Source organism: Balaenoptera borealis, assembly GCF_965194805.1.
Source record: "Balaenoptera borealis genome assembly, chromosome: 7".
NCBI lineage: Eukaryota > Metazoa > Chordata > Mammalia > Artiodactyla > Balaenopteridae > Balaenoptera > Balaenoptera borealis.
This window is the reverse complement of record NC_138864.1, coordinates 106,323,768-106,349,352: the sequence shown is the minus strand read 5'-3', so window position 1 is coordinate 106,349,352 and position 25,585 is coordinate 106,323,768. Positions and strand designations below refer to the sequence as shown.

General features: G+C 41.3%; 1 protein-coding gene across 2 annotated transcripts in view; it reads left to right on the top strand.

Annotated features, from left to right (window-relative positions):
• The window catches only part of RBM28 (RNA binding motif protein 28), a 29,437-nt gene that overhangs the window by 2,007 nt on the left and 1,845 nt on the right, over positions 1 to 25,585 (top strand). For both annotated transcript variants that reach the window (XM_082400034.1, XM_082400035.1), the window contains exons 2-18: positions 407 to 565; positions 866 to 960; positions 1,396 to 1,471; positions 1,901 to 1,993; positions 3,074 to 3,145; positions 3,783 to 3,969; positions 4,142 to 4,284; positions 7,976 to 8,045; positions 10,356 to 10,465; positions 13,091 to 13,164; positions 13,964 to 14,099; positions 15,080 to 15,144; positions 16,966 to 17,124; positions 19,010 to 19,159; positions 19,472 to 19,546; positions 22,429 to 22,688; positions 23,270 to 23,369. In XM_082400034.1, coding sequence (XP_082256160.1) covers positions 407 to 565; positions 866 to 960; positions 1,396 to 1,471; positions 1,901 to 1,993; positions 3,074 to 3,145; positions 3,783 to 3,969; positions 4,142 to 4,284; positions 7,976 to 8,045; positions 10,356 to 10,465; positions 13,091 to 13,164; positions 13,964 to 14,099; positions 15,080 to 15,144; positions 16,966 to 17,124; positions 19,010 to 19,159; positions 19,472 to 19,546; positions 22,429 to 22,688; positions 23,270 to 23,369 — 2,024 coding nt within the window. The remainder of the gene's footprint in view (positions 1 to 406; positions 566 to 865; positions 961 to 1,395; positions 1,472 to 1,900; positions 1,994 to 3,073; positions 3,146 to 3,782; positions 3,970 to 4,141; positions 4,285 to 7,975; positions 8,046 to 10,355; positions 10,466 to 13,090; positions 13,165 to 13,963; positions 14,100 to 15,079; positions 15,145 to 16,965; positions 17,125 to 19,009; positions 19,160 to 19,471; positions 19,547 to 22,428; positions 22,689 to 23,269; positions 23,370 to 25,585) is intronic.

The following is a 25,585-nucleotide window of genomic DNA, read 5'->3' as shown; positions in this document are numbered from 1 at the left end:
TCATCTGTTCTGCGGAGCGGTGGCTGAATTATTTCTTTGTAATTTTTGAAGCTACCATACTTACCTTTCCTACCTTCTCTGGTGATGTTTTGTTCTGTTTGATGTTGAGTTCTTCTTTGGGGGTGTAATGCATATCATGGGTCCTCCATATTCTTGAAATTATCAGGAAAGAGGGAAGAAAGGGAGCTAACAGCAAAGACACCACATTAGAAGAGGAAGCCTAACAATTTCTGAGCAAAGAGGGGACGGGGGCCACTCATGCTAATCTTGTCTCTTTCTCTTTTGAGAATTTTGGCAGACTGGCTGGCCTGGCTGTATATTTGCTAGTTTAGGGCTGTGAGAATACTGGTTTAGGGATCTTGGCTTACTGTTAATCCCCCCTTCCCCCATCCCCATACTGTTCCAGGAAGTAAGGCATGTCGAGGCTTCGGCTATGTCACTTTTTCTATGCTGGAAGATGTTCAGAGGGCCCTCAAGGAGATTACCACCTTCGAAGGCTGCAAGATCACCGTGACTGTTGCCAAGAAAAAACCGAGAAATAAGTCCAAGGAAAAGGGGAAAACTGGTGAGTTTCTAGTAGCCGAAGGGAGTTTTCCCCCAGGATTGAGGGGACAGTGGATTGGCTCTGGGAGTAGTGTCTAGGCCTAAAAGCTTCCTGAATTTCCTCTTGATGTCCAAAATCATCCAATGTATTTTGTTACTCGTTTTAGTCTTTTGTTTACTTCTGAGTCTGGAAAACCTGGTGTTCCTGGGCATTGCCATACTTAACCTTGTGTTAAATGCCATCTGTTGCTAGTAGCTTCTTTCCTGTGATGTTCTGGGCCGAGGGGATCACAGATTTACTTCATTGCCATTTATTTTTTAGAAAATTCAGAGTCCCCAAAGAAGGAGCTGCAGCCTAAAAAAGCCAAAGTGGCAGATAAGAAAGCCAGATTAATTATTCGGAACCTGAGCTTTAAGGTAAGAGACAGAGAAAACTAACAGTGAGTGTTCTGAAGGCTGTTGGAGCCAAGGCATGCTCATTGGTCGAACTCCTCACCAAGATGGTATAATTGGGCTTAATTCCTTCTGGCAACGAACTTTTTAGCCTTGTTGAATTCAGAAAATGGGCCTGTATAAACGAGAACTTATTAAGGACAGAGACTGTGAAGATGCCTTGGGGAAACTACTGCTGAGAAAGGGAGGGGAGGAAAAGCTCTCTGCTATCTGTCCTTTTTGCCTGTATAGGTACAAAGCAAGATGTCGTCTATTTTGAAATGTTTGGTGTCCTAGTCTCAAAATTTAAGAAGGAATACAAATATTCAAGCTCTTCCTGGTGAACTAATTGAATAGTTGATGTTTTGTGTTTATTTGCTGTGATAATATCTCTTTTTCTTTCTTCACTTTTGGCTTCAGTGTTCAGAAGATGACTTGAAGACAGTATTTGCTCAGTTTGGAGCTGTCCTGGAAGTAAACATCCCTAGGAAACCAGGTACTGGCAAACCTTTATTTTGTGTGGATTAGATTAAGGTTATTTTACATAATGGTCTCTTTCTGTATCACCTTTGAACTAAGCAGAAATACAAGGTTCAGGTCATACTCTGTGAGCCCCAGATGATATGATATATGTAAAGTATCAGGCACAGTGCTTGACAAATAACAGTGTTTAGTCCCCTTACGGTATTGTTAGTTAGATCAGAACTACTTTTAGAAGGCAAGTTACAGTTTGAGAAAATGCATTGCTCTCCCCAAGCCTGTGTCAGGGTAACCTCAGCAGGATATAGGCGTTTGCTTTGGGCAAGAGGCTGACTGGTTGATAGGATTTGGGTCTTCTTGCCAGTCCAGGTTGCTGTAACATCTTCTTAGTGTCTGTTGGCTCCCTACCTGCTACCTCTAACTTCTTTGTTGTGTTTGCACACAGATGGAAAGATGCGTGGTTTTGCTTTTGTTCAGTTCAAAAACCTCCTAGAAGCAGGAAAGGCTCTCAAAAGCATGAACATGAAAGAGATAAAAGGTAAGTTTTCTATGCCCGTACCATTGACTCAGATATTTCTGGTGTTTAGGCAAATTAGCATAGTAACCCACGTTCTACATTTTCAAAAGGTGTTTGCCTTGTTGAGAGTCTCATTGCTAATATAGAAGCTGTTTTGGTGAAATAGTCCTAGTACTTGATCTTAGGGTTAAACTTGAAAGGACCCATGCTGTCCTTCTCTTTTCTTTTTTTGGTGATGAGTGTCCTTTTAAATCCCTAATGAAAAACTGTCCCTGACTGATAGAGGCAGGTTGCTGTCTAGAGGATGTGGGATTAGCAGGTTCCTCCCTCTTGGTTATGATCACTATTCAGCATCTGTGGGCTTTTTTTTTTTAATTATAAATTTATTTATTTTTTATTTATTTATTTGGCTGCATTGGGTCTTCGTTGTGGCGAGTGGGGGCTACTCTTTGTTGTGGTGCATGGGCTCTAAGTGTGCAAGCTTCAGTAGTTGTGGCACGCGGGCTCAGTAGTTGTGGCTCACGGGCTCTAGAGCACAGGCTCAATGCTTGTGGTGCACGGGCTTAGCTGCTCCGTGGCATGTGGGATATTCCCAGACCAGGGATCGAACCTGTGTCCCCTGCATTAGCAAGCGGATTCTTAACCACTGCGCCACCAGGGAAGTCCACCTGTGGGCTTTTAAACTGACCTTGACGTTACTCTGGGTATTGATTTACCAGGTACAGTGCCTAAAGAAGGGATTGGCTTGGAGACTTTCTAACTTCTGAGTAACGTGCAGTTATTCCAGAATGTCTATTTTCCCTCTTGCTAGTATAACTGGAAACTTGGTCTAACTGGAAGCACTGTTCTGATTATTACTCTGTCTTGTTCCAGGTGTAGTGGCTGTGTAGAAAGGCAAAACTTCTGTTCATTGATAAAACGGTTAAGGGTTAAAAGAGTAGACACCTACCAGGAGTTTTATTTTAGGACCAACAGTCTCTGAATCTGCAGTTTTTTTGTCTCCTTTGGTTCCATTACTATCTTTGACTAATAGGAAGTCATTTATAGGAAATAGGAATGTTAAAGAGAAGGCCTTTCTGATGCTACTTTTCTGTCTGACAGGGCGGACAGTGGCTGTGGATTGGGCTGTGGCAAAGGATAAATATAAAAATACACAGTCTGCCTCTGTCGCAGGTAAGATGCAGTGGTGTTGGGTAGGAGGGGTTTTATGTCCTAACTGTTTGTCATTCTGTATTGTACCATCTGGTGATCTGGTCCCAAAACAGGATCTTTTGAATCTAAGCCCACTCCTTGATGTGAATGTGAAGAGTGGGGCCCAAGTTCATTGTCCCTACTACTTGCTGTCCTTTCCCAGCTTTCATAATAGGGAGTGATGGAACATTAAAAATAGGGAAACTTAAAACTTGAGTTTTATTTAGAAAACAATTGGCTTTTAAGCCACCAGGAGCTCAGAGAACAGAACGCACAGAGATTAAATTTCATGGCTGGGCTCCAGAGCGTGCATCGTGCTGGCCGTGGTGCACGATGATAGGCTGTTCGCGGAGGCTCAGTTGCTGAGCCAGGTTACCCGTAAGGCTTCTGATGAATGGGACAGCCTCCGAGGGAATCTCAGTGATGAGGGGTTTTTGTTGTTTGCTTTTTTGCTTTTTTTTCCCTCATACTTTTTCCTATTATGTACAGTAAGAAAAATATATGAGCTTCTGTAAAACCAAAGGAACCGGGAACTTGGGGTATTAGTTACTCTTGTTTAAATAACCTTGTTTTGGATACTAAATGAATTCCTAACTTTCTTTACCAACTATGTATGTAGGTGAGGAGAAGAGGCCTGAACCTAAATGTCAGGAATTAGGTCAACAGAATGGCAGGGAAGAAGAGGATGTGGAGGAGGAGGAGAACGATGGTGATTATGATGATGAGGAAGATGATGAAGAAGAAGATGAGGAGGAGGAGGAGAATAAAGAATCAAAGCTGACCAAGCCTGTGCACATTCAGAAGAGGTAAGTGGCTCAGTGTGTTCTGAGGCAACAGAGGAAGATTCAGGGTTGTCCCTGAGAGGAAAATGATATCTTTCCCTGCCCCCATCATTGCAGAATTGACATGTGCGGTGCAGTTGGATAGGCAGGCCCCTCTCTCATCCCAGAACCTTAGTTCTGATCTGTGCCATTGCAGAGCAGTCAAGAGGGCAGCACCTGCAGAAAGCAGTGAAGAGGAGCATTCCGATGACAACAGCGACCTGGAGGAAAGCGACAGTGTTGATGGTGGAGAGGACCTGGCTCAGAGTGATACCAACACTGAAGAGCAAGAGGAGGAAGGTTTGCCTTAAATTTAAAATAAGTTACTGAGAAATGTGCATCAGTTCAGCTCAGTCCTCTTTTTAAATAGGACCCTAAGGTGTCCTGTCAAATTTATGTTTAAATGCTGAAAATGAAACCTTTATATTCCTTTCTTTTTTTAAAAAAAATTTATTTATTTATTTATTTATTTTTGGCTGCGTTGGGTCTTTGTTGCTGTGGGCGGGCTTTCTCTAGTTGCCATGAGCGGGGGCTACTCTTCGTTGCAGTGCACGGGTTTCTCATTGTGGTGGCTTCTCTTGTTGTGGAGCATGGGCTCTAGGCGCACAGGCTTCAGTAGTTGTGGCACGTGGGCTCAGGAGTTGTGGCTTGCGGGCTCTAGAGCTCAGGCTCAGTAGTTGTGGCGCACGGGCTTAGTTGCTCCGTGGCAGGTGGGATCTTCCTGGGTCAGGGCTCGAACCTGTGTCCCCTGCATTGGCAGGCGGATTCTTAACCACTGCGCCACCAGGGAAGCCCCTATATTCCTTTCTTTTAAAGATTTTTTTTTTTTAATGAGTTTGGAATAGTGTTTGAGGATTAAGATTCTTAGGGAATTTAAAACCTAGCTTAATGCTGAGGCACTGCCTCTGTCTCTCTCAATTACCCAAATTGAATGAATAACTGGATAAACAGGATATTGCATCCTACCACTAAAATGGGTTCTATTCAATTAATTTAATTTAATTTATTTACTTCTGTACTAAAATTACATTTTATTAAATGTAACAAACTCAGGAAGGGAAACACTTGTATTTTTCCATCCATGCTGTTGTCTGTAAACAACAGATTATATGGAGTAGATTTGAAAGCCCAAAGATGGTGTTTTTTCCCCTCAGTGATTAGAGGTATTATTTTAAGTATGTCTGCAGTGTTAGCAAACCCCAGAACATCAGCTTAGTATATTCTACTCAGAATCAGAGGTACTTGAATCACTGGCACCTTCCAGGATGAAGACTGACAACAACAATAAAATAATCCATTATGATAGTAACACACTACTGAACTCAGAATTTCTTATCTGGAAAAGCTCAGTTCTTTTAAGCAGTCTTTTTTGCCTTTTATCATGGGCTTAGGAGTCAAATCATGTGGGTTCAAGTCCTGGCTTTTCCATTTCTAGTTGTCTGGTTCTGGTCAAGTCCTTGCCTCTAGTTTCCACATTACTTCATCTGTGATTGGATGTTAGAGGTCCCTATCTCCTGACATTGCGGAGAGTACCTTCCCAACAGTATTAGTTGCCTTTGTTGCTACTAATCTTATTTTTATGTGCCCCCCCCCCCCGCCGCCCCCGCCACCAACAATCTTCTAAAAAATGTGTGAGTCTCATTAAGTTAGATGTAAGATGGCTGCTGATAAAATCTTCTGCCTTTAGTGGTCACTGGGAGGGAGGCGGAGGCAGTCTGAGCATTCCACTACTCCATTCAGTTGAGCAAATCAAGTCTCCTTTCCTCATCATTTGCTTAAAAAGAAACATTTATTGAACACCTACTAATGTTAAACTTTGGGCTGAACAGAAAAAAAAATCCTGTTCTCTAGGAGCTTTTGATCTGGCTCCACTACTTTCAGTCACAAAGGATTGGCAAGAAGACAAGCAAAGACCAACAAAAACACTTCTGCACTTTCATCAGAGTTTTTTAAAACTGTAGATGAAACAATTTGGAACTGATGAATGAACACTTATGTGCACACCCTTCCCATGTTGTATGTAAATGCCCATGTGTTTGCTCTTTGGAAAGGTTGGAATAGATGCTTCATGTGACAGTGATTTTTAAACCTGTCATGAAAGAAAAATGTACTTTTTTTTTTTTACTATTACTACACCTTCGTTTATTCAGACAACAAATATTCAGAGTGCCTGCAGTGCTAGACACTGGGTGAACAGGAGTTAAAATAAAACGCCACATTTCCTAGAGATCACAAGTATAGCTTGTTTGGCAGAGGGTTTCAAATCCTGTCTCTGCTCCTTTTTTAAGGTATGACTTTGGGGCAAGTTACTTAACCTCTTTATACCTCAGTTTCTTCATCTATAAAATGGAGATAATAACCGCATAGGGTTGTTGTGAAGATTAACTTATTTGTGTGACTAATGCCTTGTACTACTAGTATTGTCACTGTTACTGTTCTGTGGCAGTGGTGGAGTATAAACAACAATTTTGAACTGAAATCGGGATAAGGGACTTCCTGGGGCATTTTGTAAAACTGTAACCAAACCACATTGCTACTTTTATCAAGAATGTTGGGTTTAAACTCAACTAGTTTATTGAGGGAGGCAGGTCATTACAGAATGAGGAGCGGTCAGTAAGTAGTCCTTTAGTTTGTCTGGGTGGAGGTTTTTATTCACTTATCAGGTCTCCCTTCTCCCTTTTCTGTAAGTCTGGCGTTGATTTGACCATATGAGAAATCTGAGGAAATAAGCTTTTTCTGTGAGGAGAGAATAGTAGACACCTTAGAAACAAAGAAGCTTTTATTCTGAAGGAGCTGAGAGACCCTGCATTCTACAACCAGATTCAGCTGTCTCTTACCATTCTTTCACTTGAAAAAATTATAAGACTGATGGATAGTAATGGGAGAAAATTAATTAAAAATACAGTACAAAAAATATAAATAGTGCAGAAGGGTGTAATATAGAAATTTATGTAAGATCTTAATTTATGTAAGATCTTTAAAAGTTCCTCACGGGCTTCCCTGGTGGCGCAGTGGTTAAGAATCTGCCTGCCACTGCAGGGGACATGGGTTCGAGCCCTGGTCCGGGAAGATCCCACATGCCGCGGAGCAACTAAGCCCGTGTGCCACAACTACTGAGCCTGCACTCTAGACCCCGCGAGCCACAACTACCGAAGCCCGTGTGCCACAACTACTGAAGCCCGCACGCCTAGAGCCTGTGCTCTGCAACAAGAGAAGCCACCACAATGAGAAACCTGTGCCCCGCAACAAAGAGTAGCCCCCGCTCACTGCAACTAGAGAAAGCCCGCGTGCAGCAGTGAAGACCCAATGCAGCCAAAAATTAAATAAATGAATAAATAAATAAATTTATAAAAAAAAAAAGTTCCTCACCAATCCTCCCAGTAGTCCCCCAAAATAATCTGTTATTTCTTTTGTATCCTTCCAGAAATTTTCTGTGTATATATAAGCATATATGTCTATTCTTAAAATCAATGAGTCTCCCTTAAACCCAAATCCGCAGCCACTTAGGGCCCCTCCCCAGAGACAACCAGTGTTTCTTGTGTATCTAAGGATAGTTAATGCTTTTATAAGCAAAAACATGAATGTATATGCACTTATGTAGAATATAATGTATAGTTGTGTATGCAAATGTAGATATATTTTTTTTCTCCTCAAATTTTTACATTTTATATTTCCAGAAAGTTTACACTGTCACAACAGTATATGGGAATCTCTTCTTTTCCCCACACCCTGACCACAATGGATTTCATCTGTCTTTTTTGTTGTTTGCCAATCTGTTGGTGATAAATAGTATCTCATTTCTTGTGCTGTGTTTTTCTTTAATTATGAGTGCGTTTGAGCATCTTTGAATATTTAGTTGCATATCCTTTGTTCATTTTTAATTGGAGTTCTTAATTTATGTAAGATCTTTATATATTTAAAAGTCTTTGTTGTAAGGCTTGTACTAGTCTTTTTCAGTTTGTTGTTTTTCTTTTTACTTTGGATATACAAGTCTCGAAAAAGAAGAAGAAGAAGAGGAAATTACCCTCTGATGTGAATGAAGGGAAAACTGTCTTTATCAGGTATGACTTTCTATCTTGAGAACTGCTGTTTGTGTTGCCTTCATAGGTTTCTTTTCTTCCCTTCTTCCTCCCTCCCTTCTTTCCTTTCTTCGTCTTCTTCTTTTTGCACTAATTCTGTTAGTTAGGCCAAAAAGTTAGATGCATCTAAGACCATTAGCACATCTGCCTAGGAACATAGCACACAATGAGAAATGTGTAGGAGAATCAGAACTATACACAGAAGATAAATAGCAGGGGTCTTTATATCTTGTCCTCATTTAGATTTCATTCTTTGTAATTGGGGTGGGATCATTTGGAACAAATCAGTTTTTCAACTATTAGAACCATCTTGCTTCTGGCCTTTGTTTTAGGGTGAGTGCTGGGGAGGGGTGATACCACTTATCCCAAACGAATTCTCTCTTCATGCCTAACTTATCTTCTAAAGTCATGTCCAGAGTATAGTGAGGCATCCCATCTGTTTCCTGGAAAACTGAGGGAGGGAGATAGGTGTTGTATCATGTTGCCATTGCTGTTTTAGTCCTACTGACTGCAGTAGGTTGGTATTTTCAGGAGGTTGGGATATCTTCGGCATACCTCAAGCATGCCTTCTCATCCTTTCTTAAGTACCATTGTGCTAGGGCCATTTGGGTCTTATTTTAGAGATGTCTATTTTATTCTCCTGTATAGTCTTTTAAGATTGTTTTCATTATACAAGTAATTTATGTTTATTGTGGGAAATATAGGAAATGAATAAGCAAAAAGTTAACCTTAATCACTGCTTGGGGAACACCCACACACATATTCATAATATCATAAATATTTACAAAGATGATTTTAGCCTATACATGCTGTGCTGTAGCCCATTTTCTTTCTTTTTTTTAATTTTTGAATTTAATTAATTTTTTTATACAGCAGGTTCTTATTAATTATCCATTTTATACATATTAGTGTACATATGTCCCATTTTCTTTCTTTATAGCATGTCTTTCCAGGTTTTTTTTTTACTGTGTTATTTGTAATTTCCATATAATTTTGTATTTGTAAAGGATTCTATGTAACAGGAAAGAAAGAATGTCACACTTAGAAGCCCACACTTAGAAGCCTGTGACCTCAATACCAAGGATACCATTCCTTATACATCTTTTAATTAAAAAAGAACTTAGGAAAGTAAAGGATGGAAGAAAGAAAACTATGTCCACGATGAGGCAAATTAGAAGAAATAATGTAGCTAGCATATGTCTTATTCCAGAACATCTTTTTTATCTTGGTAACTCCATAAGATAGAACTGTTTATGGGGTTGTTAACTAGCATAAGAGAAGTAAAATTGTAGATATTTATTTGGGACTGTTTTTCTTACCCCTGGAAGGCTGTGCATAGCTGGGAAAAGAGGAATCTTTACACTGTGTTGAAATTTAGTGGAACAAAATCTTCTTCCAACATTTTTTAATCCCATCGAGAGAAATAGTAGTTTTGTTTTTTTTTTTTGCACTTAGCTAGTAAACTTTACCATGTTTGGTTTTGAGTTATTATTTTGAAGGATTTTCTGACTTCTGTAAAATTTTAACTGAAACCTGGATTTCATAGGAGTACAGAGGAGACGTTGAGTGACATTTGACTTTTCATTAGCTGTCTGTGAGTCTTTTGGTTGTAGTAAGGGAAACTAATTTTGGCCAGTTTAAGTGAAAAGGCTGGTTTGTTGGACATTAGGGTGGCTCACAGAATAAAAGTTGTCAAAGAGCAGACCTCAAGAAGGGGATGAAGATCTGGGTGGTTCTGGGACCCTGGCTGCAGAAGGCTATGTGTTCTTTTCTCTGAAGACACCCATCCTTTTTTCTATCCCTTGTTAAGGTATAACGTGTATTCTGTAAAGTGTGTTAATGTAAGTGTACAATCAGTGACATTTTTCATGTATATAACCATCTATATACATATACCTTTATACATGGATATATGTATATCCATGTAACCATCACTCTGATCAAGATATAGAACATTTTCAGCTCCCCATAAGTTTCCCTCAAGTGGGACACTGCTGTTTTGAAGTGAATCTATATCTACAACTTCTGGTCTTTGTATATGTCTGTTCAAGTTTTATATTCTTGGGAAGGAGTATTTGATTAACAGAGGAAGGTCAGTTGCTTACGGCCGATAGGCAGCGTCATGCACTGGAGGCCTGGCTAGTGGGAGCCACCCCCTGGTGCTGTCCCTGGGAAGGGCGGTTATGAGCAAGGGAACCACTCCAGTTGATGTCTAACTCACTCACCTTGTACTGGAATGCAGGATCTCACTTTTGTAACTGACCTTTCTTGTGGCCTGATTGTCCTCCACAGAAACCTGTCCTTCGACTCAGAGGAAGAAGACCTTGGAGAGCTCCTCCAGCAGTTTGGAGATCTTAAATATGTCCGCATTGTCTTGCATCCAGACACAGAGCATTCTAAAGGTATTTGCTGTCAGCTGGTCAGGCCCAAAAGGGTTGAGACCACTGCCATGGGCACTGACTAGGTTACGTGAGAGCATAATGTGTGCCATTCTGAGGGGTCCGCCATTATCCAGGTTTCTGTGATCCATAGAAGCACCAAGGACATTCTGAGGTTGTCTTCCGTGATGTCAAACTCAGCATCTGTAATGGTGCTGCCAGCCATGATTTTGTCTCAGCTTTTTAAGCTCTTGCTTATTTACTTCAGGGTAATGAATTTCATTTGTTGTTCTTTGAATTTCAGATGTGATAGCATCTCACCGGTATTAATCATTCCACATTGCTTGAAATTGCTGGGATGTTTTTCAGTTGCTTTTGTTAGAGATGGAAACTGACAGAAACTTTGTTGCAGTGGCAACAGTCAGAAGGAAAACTATGTAGCAGGAGTGCTGCCTCAGTTTTTTCTTTCCCCCCCCCCCAAAGCTATTTCTTTTGTGCTTAAAGGTTGACCACTCCTCATTCTAATATACTGTTGTTAGGTAAGCACCTTTTCAACCCGTTCATAATCTTTGATTTTATCAACTGCAGTCCTTCTACTAAAGCAGTGAATTCTTAATTCATTCTGGTTCTTGATTCCTTTGAGATCTAGCAAAAACTCTGAACCCTGTCCTCAGAAAAATGCCATTTCTGACTGTTTTGGGGCTCTTTGGAGCCTATCTATGGATTAATTGCCTCCATTTTGAACCTTCTTATTTTCCAGTTTGATGAAACTTGATCATTTTTGGTTTTTACTCAGCTATGAAGGATGTAAATGAGGTAGTATAATGGAAAGAAAACTGAACTGCTTCCTGGAGATTAGGGATCTAATCCCAGCTAAACCATAGACCAGCTGGGTGATTTTTGGCAATCATTTAACCACCGTGGGCTTCAGTTTCTTATCTGTAAAACGAGTGGGTTCAACTAATCACTTAACGTGCGTTCAGCTCTGATATTCAGTTATGCTTCTTGGACCTTCTCCATTTCTAGTATATTTTTCTGAAAATGGGCAACTAGGATTGCATAAAATGTTACAAGTACTGTAGGATATTGCTTGACTTTGATGATCTCTTTTGTCTCTCTCTGGGTGCGGTAGTGTATTGGGTTGACATTTTCAGAATGGAGTCTGTAGTTGACTTGCTCAGTCTCTTTCTTGGTCTGTTAATGTTAGCTGAGAGTTAATGGTCTTGATAGGCATAGTTTCCATTATTTTTTTTTCATAATGCATTGTCTTTCCTGAACTCATATTAAAATTTTCTGGCACTTTTTCTGCCTCCTCACACAACCTCCTCCTATACCTCATCCTTGTCAGCATGCTATTTCACTGCCTGGAAGAGCTAAGTATTGTCTGAAGACTTTTAGGAAGGTGGTAGGATTTAACCCAGTAGTTACCGTGGAAATTCCAATGGTAAAATTCTTACCCATTCAGAGAGAGGAACTCATCCTATTTTCTTCATATTGGACAAACAGGCTAATGTGCCTGTTAGAAACATTTTTCCCCCCATATTTCTTTCTATATTACTTGTTTCTTCCTATTGAGTATCTACTAATGCTGAACATTATGGTAGGTGCTACAAATGTAGAAACAGCCAAGAAACATGGCCCCTCTTCCAGAGACATTCAAGTCTTTTGGGGAAGATGCCACCTGACCAGTGCTGTAATAGAGATGAGAGTGGAGGACCGGCGGGGGGGTTGAGGGGGGCACTTGGCTCTGCCTGGAGGAAGCAGGGAAGACCTCACTAGATGGCGACCCTTGGGTTGGCCTGCCACAGGTGTCCCTTCAGTTAGTCTGCTGCCATTCATTCTTAGAGGGGCAAAAGATCAGTGCTCCAGTAGCTCCAGGAAATATGGCATTATTTTCATATATGAGGGAATAATTAAAGTTTAAAGGAATACTAACAAAATATTATGGAACTTAATTTTTTTTTTTTGAGTTTACTGTAAGGTGAACTTGTTTTTCTTACAAAAGCTGCTTTTCATCAAGAGCAGAAAATTAGGATGGGTTGATTGGCCCTGCCTCTAACCAGTGAAAGGTGTGGAAATTCTCCAGCATGAGTCGAGTTGAATTCATGAAAACAAAACAAAAAAGAGTTGAGCTCGCGGCTTTCTGGTTCACCACTATATTCATGGGATAGAGGCCAGGGACTTTTTTTTACTACAAGAGCTAGATCTGTCCTTGTACAATGCCTTCCAGTGACTGTGATGACAGTGAGCTCTGTAATTTAATTTCAGGCTTAAGTGGTTGTTTCTTTAGTCCTCTAATAGGCGTGCAGAGAGTGATGCTGAATTAAACGTTAGGCTGGAATTTCTTCGGATTTCTTGTGGATATTTCTTATTAAGGAGTGGGATGGTGAGACTAAAGTTTCTAAGAAGCCTTAGAAAAGATGAAGGAAGTAATGATAAAATTTCATTGTGAGCAGGTGTGCTATCTTACCTGTCTTTGAACCTCCAGCGCCTGACACAGTGCTTCTTAGTTAAGTCTCATAGCACTAAACAAAAGGATGCTACCACCCCTCCACTCTGTGTCAGGCTGCCACCATTTGTAGTGTTGTCTTTGGATTCCTGGTGGGCCATGGGTGTTTGGGATCTACTTAGTTTTGTCTCTCTGTGCAGGTTGTGCATTTGCCCAGTTCATGACTCAAGAAGCGGCTCAGAAATGCCTCGAAGCTGCCTCTCCAGATACCGAGGTAAGGAAGACATTTCTTTACTCTGTAACTTAGGCAGTAGTGGCTCCCAGGGGCGACATCTGATGTTTACACAAAGCTTTATTATTATTATTGTCAATGATATAATAATAATAAAGCTAACACTTGTTGAGCACGTAGTGTATGTTAGGCACGGAGCTTTACATGCATTACTTTATTTAATCCTCACATCAGCCCTGTAGGTGTATATAAAGTAAGTACAATCATTATTCTTACTTTACAGGTGAGGAAGCAGGTATAATAATCTATTTATGGTTCACTCTCTGTATGTCAGTCTCTATCCTAGGCTGATGACATGAAACACTGGGACAAGAAGGGATTAAGGCCATCTGTGAAGTGGAGTAAATGTTTGAGAGAGAAAGTGTGTAGGTGATGGAGAATTTTTCTGTGTATTCTATAACCAAGTATAAGTTGTTTTGAGATAAGTTACTCTGTATTGCCATTGTCTCTTAAATTCTCCTGAGTAGAGTTAATACTACCATTTCATTAGCTTTCTTTAGAGTACTAAAAATTTGCCAGTTTACAGATCATTTTCCTCAATTTGGGCCTACTTTGGGACTAATCAGCTCCCTTAAAACAAACGAACATGTGGCCTTTGCACAGCTGTGCTAAATACTGTTCGGCTCAGTGATCTACTTGCAACCAGCTGGGCTAAAACATCCTGGGGGTTGGGTTCCACAGCATAATTGGGGTTTGCTGTTTTCCCTTTCCTTGGTGTTCCTTGTCAGGTGCTTAGTTTCTACTCATCATGAATTTTAAGAGAGGTTGCAATCTGTTACAGAGTGGTGGGCTTAAACTGGATGGCCGGCAGCTTAAGGTTGACTTGGCAGTGACCCGTGATGAGGCTGCAAAGCTCCGGACAAAGAAGGTGAAGAAGCCGACTGGGACCCGGAACCTCTATCTGGCCCGAGAAGGCTGTGAGTGGTGGCAGGGAGATGGGAACCAGGCTTCTGAGTAGCTGGCCCCTTGCTGTGACAGTGACCTGGCAGTAGTATGTTTGGGGCATGTTTCAAATTAAAAACCCTACGTCCTCTTTAACAGTGATATATTGTTAATCCACTTTAGTAGATGTGGCTTTCTGTTAGGAAGGCTTCACCCAGTTCATGGATTAACGAGTCCCGTTCTCCTTTCTGCCTGCTTGCCTTTAGACCTTTTTGTCAGAGGATTAGCCGGGCAAAGAGGGAGGAAAAACTCAAATTACCTTTGCCTTTTGTCATCATTCCTGATAGGTTTTCTGAAGAAGTTGAAAATTATGACTAAAATTACTCTTTTGGATTACTCATGGATTTTAAATATGCACTGAGTACCTTTCCATTAATGTCAGAAAGATAATCAGGAATGAGCTTTAATTAAGACAAAAGAATCCTTTTCTCTAGGTCACACAATATTGCCACCTGCTGCACAGCTGCCCAGCCTGGACTAGCAAATGGGAGACCATTAGCCTTTGAGACTAGGCCCTGTGTTACGATGTAGCTGTTTTCTAGGTTGGCTTATCTCACTGCTTAGTAATGGCTCCCAAATACATGCGCAGTGAAATTCCAAGGACAGGTTATAGGTAGAGCATTTTTGCATTCTAGATGCCTAAAATGTACTTATTTCCAGAACTTCCTCTAGGCCTTTCCATCTGACTTTGGGCATGTACATGAAACTCTTTGAGGGAAAGGAAGGAGAGGAACAAAATCACAAAATGTTCAGAGTTTTAGTCCTTGAGAGCAGCTCATAGACAAGAACTTAGCCCTGTAGCCTATTTCTGGACCTACCCAGATGCCACTATGTCCTGGCCAGCATAGTCCTCAGGGCCCTGTACAGAGAGCTTGCATCATTCAAATCACATTCCTCTTATTGCTCAGTGAAAATTCCCTTGCTGATGTCTTGGCCTTTTTCCCTCTTTCTGCAGTGATTCGTGCTGGGACGAAGGCTGCAGAGGGTGTGAGTGCTGCTGATATGGCCAAAAGAGAACGAGTGAGTAGATTAGGCACCAGTCTTCATGTTCTGCATGACTTAATAAAATCCATAAATAATAATAATTGAATGCTAGAGATGCTCATCAAAGAGCCAAGCAAGTATCGGTCACAGGTGCTGCTTACACTGTTGTTAGAAAACAAGCACACAGGTGAAACAGCAACTAACCCAGCATTAAACATAATATCACGTCAGCATTATATGCCATTATAAGGACTGGGTCTTATTCTTTATTTTCCTAATGCTCAGCAGTATTAGGCATAATACTCAGCAGTATTAAGCATACTAATGCCAGATAGTATGCTTCTGGATCATGGAGTAGATACCTAGAGGCTCAGGCTGTATATAATTAGGTTAGGTGTCCGTATAAATGCAGAATAACATAAAGGAAGGTCAGGGTGGCTAGAGTTAGTAGGGAAGGAGGTATAGATGTGGGTCTTGGAAGGGAGAGTTAAGATGTCTGTTTTGATGGGGGTTGGGTGGTGTCTCCAGATTATAAAATCATTTTAGGAAAACTCTATGTTATGGGATTTCCACTGATAACTGATCCTATTGAGTTCCTTTGCTGCTCGGCGATATTTGTTCCGGTAATTTTTACTTTTGCCCGTATAGGTTACTTTCAAAAAGCTAAGCCAGCCTAGAATGGTAAAGATGCATGATCATTAACAGAATTAACTATGGAACCTGAAAGTGCAGAAGATGATGGACAGAGATGAGAATATAGTGACAGCAAGAGGCAGCATGTCTTTTCTCTGTACAGTTTCTAGACTAGTGTTCTCAACTTTTTTGGGTAGTGAACATCTGGAAATCATGGTTATTTGGAGGGCATTGTATGCCCTTTTCTGATCACAGTGTGATAGTGACACATTTAATTCTCCCTTAGAGTGAATTTTTCTAGCAAAAAGCTCACTAGAGTATACACATTGTAATTCAGAGCAGGCACAGTTTTTCCTAGGAGAAAAATTAGACTGTTGAATTTAAGCATGATAACCTCTTCAAATAGCCCTTTTAATATTCATTTCCAGGGTATTTGTTTATTTTATGATTTGTTAGTACCTTTACCAAACAAGAAGCAGCAGGAATGAAACTTGATAAAAGAAAAAATTTAATTTAAAACTTTTTTCTACTGAGCTAATTTTAACAAACAAATCAGGAGAAGAATGTCATCCTTTCTCTTTAGAGACAGGTTGCCCTGGGACCAGTGCTTTGTGCAGCATAGTTGAGGCTCTAGAGGCAATTTGTTTCTATGGCCATTGACGTTTCTTTGCCTCAAGGTGGCAGAGTTGAGACGAGACAATATTCTATCAAGAATTCTTTAAATAAATTCCATTTCCTTTTGGAAGGAGTAAGTAATTAGTTTGAGTTGATGGGTAGGTAAGGGCTTGGCATAGATGTTAACTACAGTATTATTTTTTATTTGCTCTGGGCCAGGTTTGAGCTTGGGATTTCATGTGTATTACCTCATTGCAGCCTCACATCAGTACTGAAAGATTGATCTTATATTTTGATCTACAGTTCTACTCTGTAGGTGAAATTATTGAGGCTTAAACAATTTTATGTAGCTTCTCCAGTTAGAGATGGATTTCTAATTCAGTCTGACTCCAGAGCCCATGATCTTATCACCTCCCCACCATCATCTTGCTTCCTTGGCCCTTTCTTTCCCTGTGCTGAGTATCATAAGGCTGCAGGGTGGGTGGTTTCCCTCCTTTTTTCTAGATGTGTGGTTATTGGATAGGGGTCATGATTCTTACCTGTTGGAGAATTATGAGCCTGTATTTTTAAAGGGTGGATTGTATTGTTAACAATTTGTTGTTCTTTCAGTTTGAGCTGCTGAAGCATCAGAAACTCAAGGACCAGAATATCTTTGTCTCCCGGACCAGGCTGTGCCTGCACAATCTCCCAAAGGCCATGGATGACAGACGGCTCAGAAAGCTGCTGCTGAATGCCACTGGAGGGGAGAAGGGGGTGCGCATCAAGGAGGTGAGAGTTGGCCCTGCCCACTCAGAACTTAGGTACTCATCCTGGGTCAGATCGAGTATTTAGTTCAGGCTGTGGTGCTGGCAGATTGACAGATTTTCTTTTGGACACACTGTCAGCAGACAAGGCTGAGTTTGGTGATTTTTATGGTTTTTTGGGGTTGAAAATTTTTTTTTTACCTCTTCTAAGAACTGCCTTTCACATCTGACCAAATTGCAGCAGAATGTGAGGAAGTCTCTGCCCTCATGAATTAATTTAGCAAGCATTTATTGAATACCTGCTGTGTTCTCAGCATTATACCAGGTGCTGTAAGGTTAGTTTTCTTGCAGAGAAAATAATCTGTGTGCTTTGCTCTTTAGAAGGGCGTTTCACTGCCGTATAGGCTCTTACCCTGTAGTAAGAGTCCTCAGTGCCCCGTGGTGAGCATAGGGAGCCACCGGGTCTTCAGCAGTTGTGTTAGACAAACTCTGGATTCACACCAAGACTTGGTTAGGCTCTGTGTGCATACAGAAAGCTCTCCTCTGCTCCCACAACACCCCTGCGTACCTCTGTCATAGTACTGACTGCTACATGTCCTGTGATGTTCTGCCGGTCATTGCTCCCCACCAGGCTGAGCTCTTGGAGAGCAGGCGTTAATCTCATTGTTCCCAGTTCTTGGCATAATACCTGGCACATAGTCATCTCTTGATTAGTGTTTATTGAATAAGTAACCTAGCCAATATTATGAATCTGCTTTGCTCTGATTCATCACCGTAAACTATTTTCCTACTCCTGGAAATCCTCTTCAAAATGTAAGGTATTGGTATTCAGGGAATTCCAGGAGAGAATATGAACATGTCAGCACGTAGCCGACACCACTCTTGGTAAAACTTGGTAACTGTTCAGCTGTTACTGGCATAGGGGTGAGTTGTGTAATTTCTCATTAACATCCACAATACTTAGTAAGAGTCTGCACATTTAACACCTGCCATCATTTAGAGAAATGTATGTGTGTTTTACAATATTTGCATTATATTGAATTTTCTCTTTAATTCTTTCATACGTGTAAATATCGTGTCTCAGTAAGATAGTAAGCCTCTTGAGGATAGGAGCCTCATTTTATGCTTTCTTGATTATCCTACAGTACATGGCACAGTTCTAGGCACAGAGTAGATACCGGACACACACCAAATGCAGCATCCATGTGTACCCAATACCTAGACTTCTCCGTTACATGACAACTACAGCTTCCAGGAGTAAAAGCATGTAAACAATCAGTTACCCCAAAATATCCTACTGTTCCTCGGTGCCCCAGGATGCCTATTACAGCTTAAGGATTTAGGGAAAAATCACGCCAGAGAGGATCTGAGCTCTGAGCAAAGACAGCTGAAGCTCCTTCCTGTATTTCTGAGGCTATATGTTGGGCAGGATCTTCCCCATACCTGAATTGTCTTTCTTATCTACAGCCATCAGGCCCTTATCCTTCCCTTCTTCAGGAATTTCCTTTCTGAGTGGTGTCTTCAGTGAGGAGATCCACAGACGGCTTTTTAGCCTCAGTGCTCTAACTTATACAACCTCAAGTACCATGTACCTCTCAGCTTGTGTGTATTGTCGTGTCAACAGTTAGCTATTATAATTTTTCCTTAGGAAGTTTATTTTATTTACATGCTTATTTGTGGGTCTGTGTTGATGTCTGTAAGCTCTTAGAAAGCAAGAAAATATCTGTTTAACTCGTTTTGTGCTCTCCGTAGGTGTATTCTAATAAAACAGACATTCATAAGTGCTATTCCAGTAAAACTGTTGTGATGGTGACATATATGAAAACTGTTCCAATAACCTGATTTCTTGTTGAAGCTGTTAAGGATCTTTATCCTCTAATTACTGATTCTTTTTCTTGTTCTACTCGTAGTGTCGGGTAATGCGAGGCCTTAAAGGAGCTCATGGGAAAATTAACGGTCAGTCCTTGGGCTATGCCTTTGCAGAGTTCCAGGAGCACGAGCATGCCCTGGCAGCCCTACGCCACATCAACAACAATCCAGAAATCTTTGGGCCTCAGAAGGTGAGCCTCATCCTGTGGGGGGGAGCATGTTCCTCTGAGGGCCATTTGCGGAAAACCCTCTGACGTTTGTATGGTGGGTAAGAGTGGCAAGGCGTTGGAGGAGTGATCAGTGATTCAGGTGATAAGATGATTAGAAGGAACACTAAACTGGATAGACTGCTTGCAGAACTGGCCCCTTGCCTTTAAGTAGAGTGAAGTGAGCAGCATCCTCTGACTTGCAAGAAAGATGGTAGTGGTGGGACGATATCTCAGCTCATTGCATGCAGAGATTAAGAAATCTAATGAATGACTTTCTGTCCCCTTCTGCCACAGAGACCAATAGTGGAGTTCTCTTTGGAAGATCGAAGGAAACTTAAAATAAAGGAACTGAGGATCCAGCGCAGCCTGGTACAGAACTGAAATGTTTTTTCTGTTTTTGTTTTTTAAATGGTAGTAGTATATACATAAACTTTACTATTTTTAAGTGTACAGTTCAGTTAAAACAATTTTTTTTTCAGGCCATATTTAAACTCCTGTTTTGTTCAGTTTGTGGTTCTGCCCCCTTAAAGTAGGTCTCTTCCTCGTTAGGTTCTTTGTTACCCTTTACTCTTAGTTCCCTAGAACTCTGCAGGCCATCTCGCTTCTGCTGGCCTGGCTTGTGATAGCTCCACAGAACGGGGAGGAAGGAGAGAGGAGAATCAGACTGATGTTATTACCAATCAGCAGTGCTTGTACTGCAGTGTTTGGTGATGGTACGTGTCAAAATTAATAGCCAAGGTTAAGTTTTACATTACCTGTAGATTTCAGCTATCTCTTCCATAATTCTGTTTTCTTCTTAGATGGCTCCAGAAGTTTGATGCCTGATAGTTTTAGTACTTTTTTTAATCTAGTGTAGCATAGAGGAAAGAACAGGGACTTTGGGAACAAGAATATTCATGTTCAAACTCAGGCTCTGCCCCTTTCTGAGTTCCTTGGCAAGTTATTACCTCTCTCAGCTTCAGTTTCTAGTTTGTAAAAATAGGATTAACATCATCTATGTTATATGGTTGATGAGGATTAAATGAGGTAACGTGTGTTAAGTTGTCTCGCATACTACACGGTCAGCACACAGTCAGTACTCGTTCTCTTACCCATCTTGCCACAGGACATAGAAGGCCAGGTTATTCTTGACACCATAACTCTTACAGATCTCATTGATATTATACCTTAACTTGCGTATATACCAAACATTTGCAGTGTTTTGGTGTCTTTATGGTGTATATCATGAGCATGACTTTTATAAATTTATTTATTTATTTTTGCTGCGTTGGGTCTTTGTTGCTGCACACGGGTTTTCTCTAGTTGCGCCGAGCAGGGGCTACTCTTTGTTGCAGTGCGCGGGCTTCTCATTGCGGTGGCTTCTTATATTGCGGAGCACAGGCTCTAGGTGCGCGGGCTTCAGTAGTTGTGGCACGTGGTCTCAGTGGTTGTGGCTCGCGGGCTCTAGAGTGCAGGCTCAGTAGTTGTGGCGCACGGGCTTAGTTGGTCCACGGCATGTGGGATCTTCCCGGACCAGGGCTCGAACCCATGTCCCCTGCATTGGCAGGCGGATTCTTAACCACTGCTCCACCAGGGAAGCCCTGAGCATGACTTTTAGAGGAGCAGTATCAGTGGTTAATACAATGGCCCTGGGTTGGAAAAACCTGAGTTCTGGTTATTATTCAAGGCAGCTTTATTATTGTAGTTATAGAATTATTTACTGCCTAAGTCAGAGGTGATTCTGTAGCAACTGGCTTAAAAAAAAATTCAGGTTGCCTTATTTGTTGCCTACACTTATGTACATACTGATCTTTCTGTGTAAAAGTGTTCCTCTCCCCTGACTCAAGGATACTTCTACTCAGTTTCCATACTCATATTCCACAAGTAGCATTTCCCCATCTCTCTCAAAAGAGATAAGACTTTATTACTTGTACTACATGAAGTTCCTTAAACTTTTTTTTAGTTTTTTACTTTGTGGATGTCTCTTTTCTCCACTGGGCTGTGAGTGCTAAAAGGTAGACACTTCATTCTGTCCATCTGTACCCTTACCACTTAGAGACTGGCACATAAGAGGCATATAATAGATCTTTGTTGTGTCAGTGTGCCTATCTAGATTTCTGAGGTGAAAAGGACAAAATAACATTATTATTACTACATTAATTTCACATGAATCTTCTTTTTCTTCCCCCACTTCAGTGCAAAATAAATCTGTAACATACTTTATGTCTTCCTTCTCATGTCATCTTTTCCTTATCTTCATTTCATTTATCTTTTCTCTAATGTTTTTCTCCTTTCTCTGTGTGGATTCGAGTTTCTGACCTGTCATTTCCCCTCCCTTAATACATTCATTTAGTATTTCTTGCAAGGCAGGTCTACCAGTGATAAATTTCTTTAAAGTTTTTTTTTTTTTCGGCCTCACTGTGTGTACTGTGGGATCCTAGTTCCCCAATGACTCGAACCCGGGCCCCTGGCAGTGAGAGCACTGAGTCCTAACCATGGACTGCCAGGGAATTCCCAGATTTCTTTAATTTTTGTTTGTCTGAGAAAGTTTTTGTTTTTCTTTCACTTTTGAAGGATAATTACACAGGTAAAGAATTCTAAGTTGGTGATTTTTTTCCCCCAAACTTTAAATATTTCATTCGATTCTCTTCTTGCTTATTATATGGTTTCTGAAGGGAAATCCAATGTAATCTTTTTTTTTAATCCAATGTAATCTTAACTTTGTTCCTCTGTAGGTAATGTATTTTCCCTACCTCTGGCTTCTTTTAAGATTTTCTCCTTGATTTTCTGCTGTTTGATATGATATGCCTAGATGTACTTTTTTCTTTTTCTTTTTTTTTAATATCCTGTTTGGTTTTTGGCTGAGCTTCCTGGATCTGTGGTTTAGTGTCTGTCCTTAAGTTTGGAAATCTTTAGCTCTTATTACTTCAAATATTTCTCTTCTTTCTTCTCATTCCCATTATACGTTTGTTACACCTTTGGTAATTGTCCCATGCTACTGGCCTATTTTCTACTGGCTTTTGCGTTTTGGACATACCTGTACTTTTCCCCTATTTCTGTATGTGGAAAGGGAAATGGTTGTTTTGTGTCCCCCACCCAGTAACCATCTGTTACTATTTCAGGGCCTGTGAACTACTTGCATTCACTTTCCTATAGTCTCTAACTATTTGGGGGAAGAATTCCCCTTCTCTCACCAGCTCATTCCTCTTCTGAGTATTTCCAGCAAATAAACCTCACCCAGTAACTAAATGGCATTCTCTTGTCTTATGCAGCAAAAAGTGAAATCCGGGTCGGCAACTGGTGAGCAGCCCCAGCAAGAACAACCAGAGCTTGGAAAAAAACAGCAACAGAAAACAGCTCAGAACCACATGCATCAACAAAGCAAGGCCCCCACGGAGCAGGAGGAGAAGGCAGGATCTGTCTCGTGGACAGGCTTCCAGACCAAGGCCGAAGTGGAGCACGTGGAGCTGTCTGATGGGAAGAAGAGAAGAAAGGTCCTGGTGCTCCCCTCACACCGAGGCCCCAAAATTAGGTGAGATGCAGGATGACGGCTCAGAGGGTTTGTTTTGCTTCGCCCTTTTTCCTCTTTGTGGCTTTGTTTGGATGAAAGGGAAGCTTAGTGTGCGCCAGTCCCACATGAAGTATCTCTACACCCGCACAGTCACTCTTGGACCAAATGGAGGCCGGAACAGGACCGGCAGAGGGGGCCTCAGAGGGGCCTTCCAGTGCGGGCTTTCACGCGATTTTTCTCCTCTTCTGAAGAGCTTCCTCCTGTCCTGATGGCGGTCTCTGTCAGCTGAGGCCCATCTACTTGAGGTTTCTGTTTGGGACAACAGATTAGTGCTGTCAACAGAAGTCGATCTTGACAAAATTTTTGTTAAGTATATGAGGGTTTTTGAGATCCCCTTGAGGTTTTAAGCCAAAACAAAAAGACAAGTATACAGATGTTGAGCCATAGGACATTCTGTTGCAGTATCCCTTTTTAGCATGATTTCTCATGGGCTTAGAAAGAGCCAGTGTAAGAAAAGGCATTTGATCTTTTGGGCTGAGAAAAATCTCAGGGGTCCCAATTAGAGGAGGAACTCAGGGTGACACTTGACCATATTGTTTCAGGTTACGGGACAAAGACAAAATGAAGCCTCTCCCTCCTAAGAAGCCAAACCCCCAGATAAACCACTGGAAGCAAGAGAAGCAGAAATTATCTTCCAAGCAGGTAAGTTCTGTAGGCCCTGAGGCTTTGGCATGGCACAGCTCTGCTGGGGTCGGCAGCCGCTTGTGCCGTGATTAGTTGTGCAAAAGGAAAGGGCTTCTAGATTGCAGTTATGTACAGGATTGCAGCTTTTTAGAGGATGTGGAGGTACACGGTCCTAAAAGTGGGGAGAAAAATAAAACGAACCCCATGTATTGGTTACTCTGCTTCAACAATTATCTTGTTTTACCTACCCCCCCCCACCCCACCCCACCCTGTGAATATATTAAAGCGAATTCTACTTCACTTGTAAATGTGCCTCATGTGGAAATGAGGTGTATTGCTCAGAAAAATATCTCTGAATTCATCTCGAGCTGATCAGGCCTTAAACACACATATACACAAACACATATTATGCCATCATCACATCTAATGAAATTAATAAGAAGCTCTTAATAGCTAATATGTAACCCATATTAAAACGTTCCCAGTTGCCTCAAAAATACATTTTTAAAAAAAATTTATTTATTTTTGGCTGCGTTGCATCTTCGTTGCTGTGCACGGGCTTTCTCTAGTTGCGAGCGGGGGCTACTCTTCCTTGCGGTGCGCGGGCTTCTCATTGCCGTGGCTTCTCTTGTTGCAGAGCACGGGCTCTAGGCATGTGGGCTTCAGTAGTTGTGGCACGTGGGCTTCGGTAGTTGTGGCACATGGGCTCAGTAGTTTTGGCTCACGGGCTCTAGAGCGCAGGCTCAGTAGTTGTGGCGCACTGGCTTAGTTGCTCCGCAGCATGTGGGATCTTCCCGGACCAGGGCTCGAACCTGTGTCCCCTGCATTGGCAGGCAGATTCTTAACCACTGTGCCACCAAGGAAGCCCAAAAATACATTTTTTAAGTTGGTTAGTATGAATCAGGTCCCAAACAAAGTCCACATGTTACACTCGGAATTTTTTTTTGGCCATGCCCCACACACAGCTTGTGGGATCTTAGTTCCCCGACCAGGTTTTGAACCTGGGCCACGGCAGTGAAAGCGCAGAATCCTAACCACTGGACCGCCAGGGAATTCCTTATACTTCGTTTTTAAATCTCTTAAATCTTTTTTTTTCCCCTATAATATCCAGTCTTCCTTACATCCACCCCGATTTTTTCCATGCAGTTAATTTGTTGGATAAGCCAGGTCCTTAGCCTTAGAATGTATTACATTTTGAATTTAGTTGCTTTCTTCCTTGTGCTGTCATTTGACTTGTTCCTCTAACACCCCATGTTGCCTACAAACTGGTTGTTAGATCTAGAGGCTTGATTAGATTCAAGTTCAGTTTTCTTGGCGAGAGTATTTCATAGGTGGTGCTGTGTGCTTTCTGTTGCATTGCACCATAAGGTGCATAGTGTCTGGTTGCCCCATTTTTAGTGATGCTGTGATTCATCAGTAAGTTTAGGAATTGTCTACCTTATCCCTCCATTTGTAAAGTCCCCCATCAGCCTCCCACCTAAGGGTCTTAGCACCCACTGATGACTGCTATCTAGATCCATATTTCAATATGAGTTGCAGCATGGTAATTTTCTAATTTTATCAACGCTTTTGTGTTTTTTAAGAAGAATTCTAGAAAAAAGAATTTTCCCTCGTCAACTGTTTGGTTCCCATGAAATATCATTTGTGTAGGAAAGGCAGGGTAAATGCTTGATTTTGTTTTTTTCCTTTTATCAGTTTCCAGAGTAATGAGTTGTTGCCCTATCAACCTCCTCTGATGACCAGTAAGATTTTTTTTAGTATTGTGAATTCCTGAGTTTTTATGTACTTGATGTGTTTCAGTCAGATGCAGTCATTATTCTTGTCCCATCTGAGGCCAGCAGAAGCCCCTTCAGGTTGACTCCTGAGTCCTTCTGACATGACCCTGTCTTTGATAGTGTCCTTACTTTCTAGTACAACCGGATGTCCCAACTTACCTATTTCTTCGTCAACCCTGGCATTAGCTTCCAAGGAGCCCTAGTTCTTAATAGAAAGTGGTGGTCCTGCATTCTTGATCATGTGAAGTCAAATTTTCTTTTTTTTCTTGCCTAGTTCCTTTCTTTGAAGGGTACAAAAGCATTAGCTTCTCATCCTACTCAAGAAATCTGTGTCTCTGGGAAGCCTCTGACCCATCAGACTATCTTATAGAGCTCTCTTTGAAACCCTGTAATTCTTGGTGAGGGAAAGGACAACAAGCAAGACCATCCAGACTTGGGGCTGACTCATCTTGGAGGAGA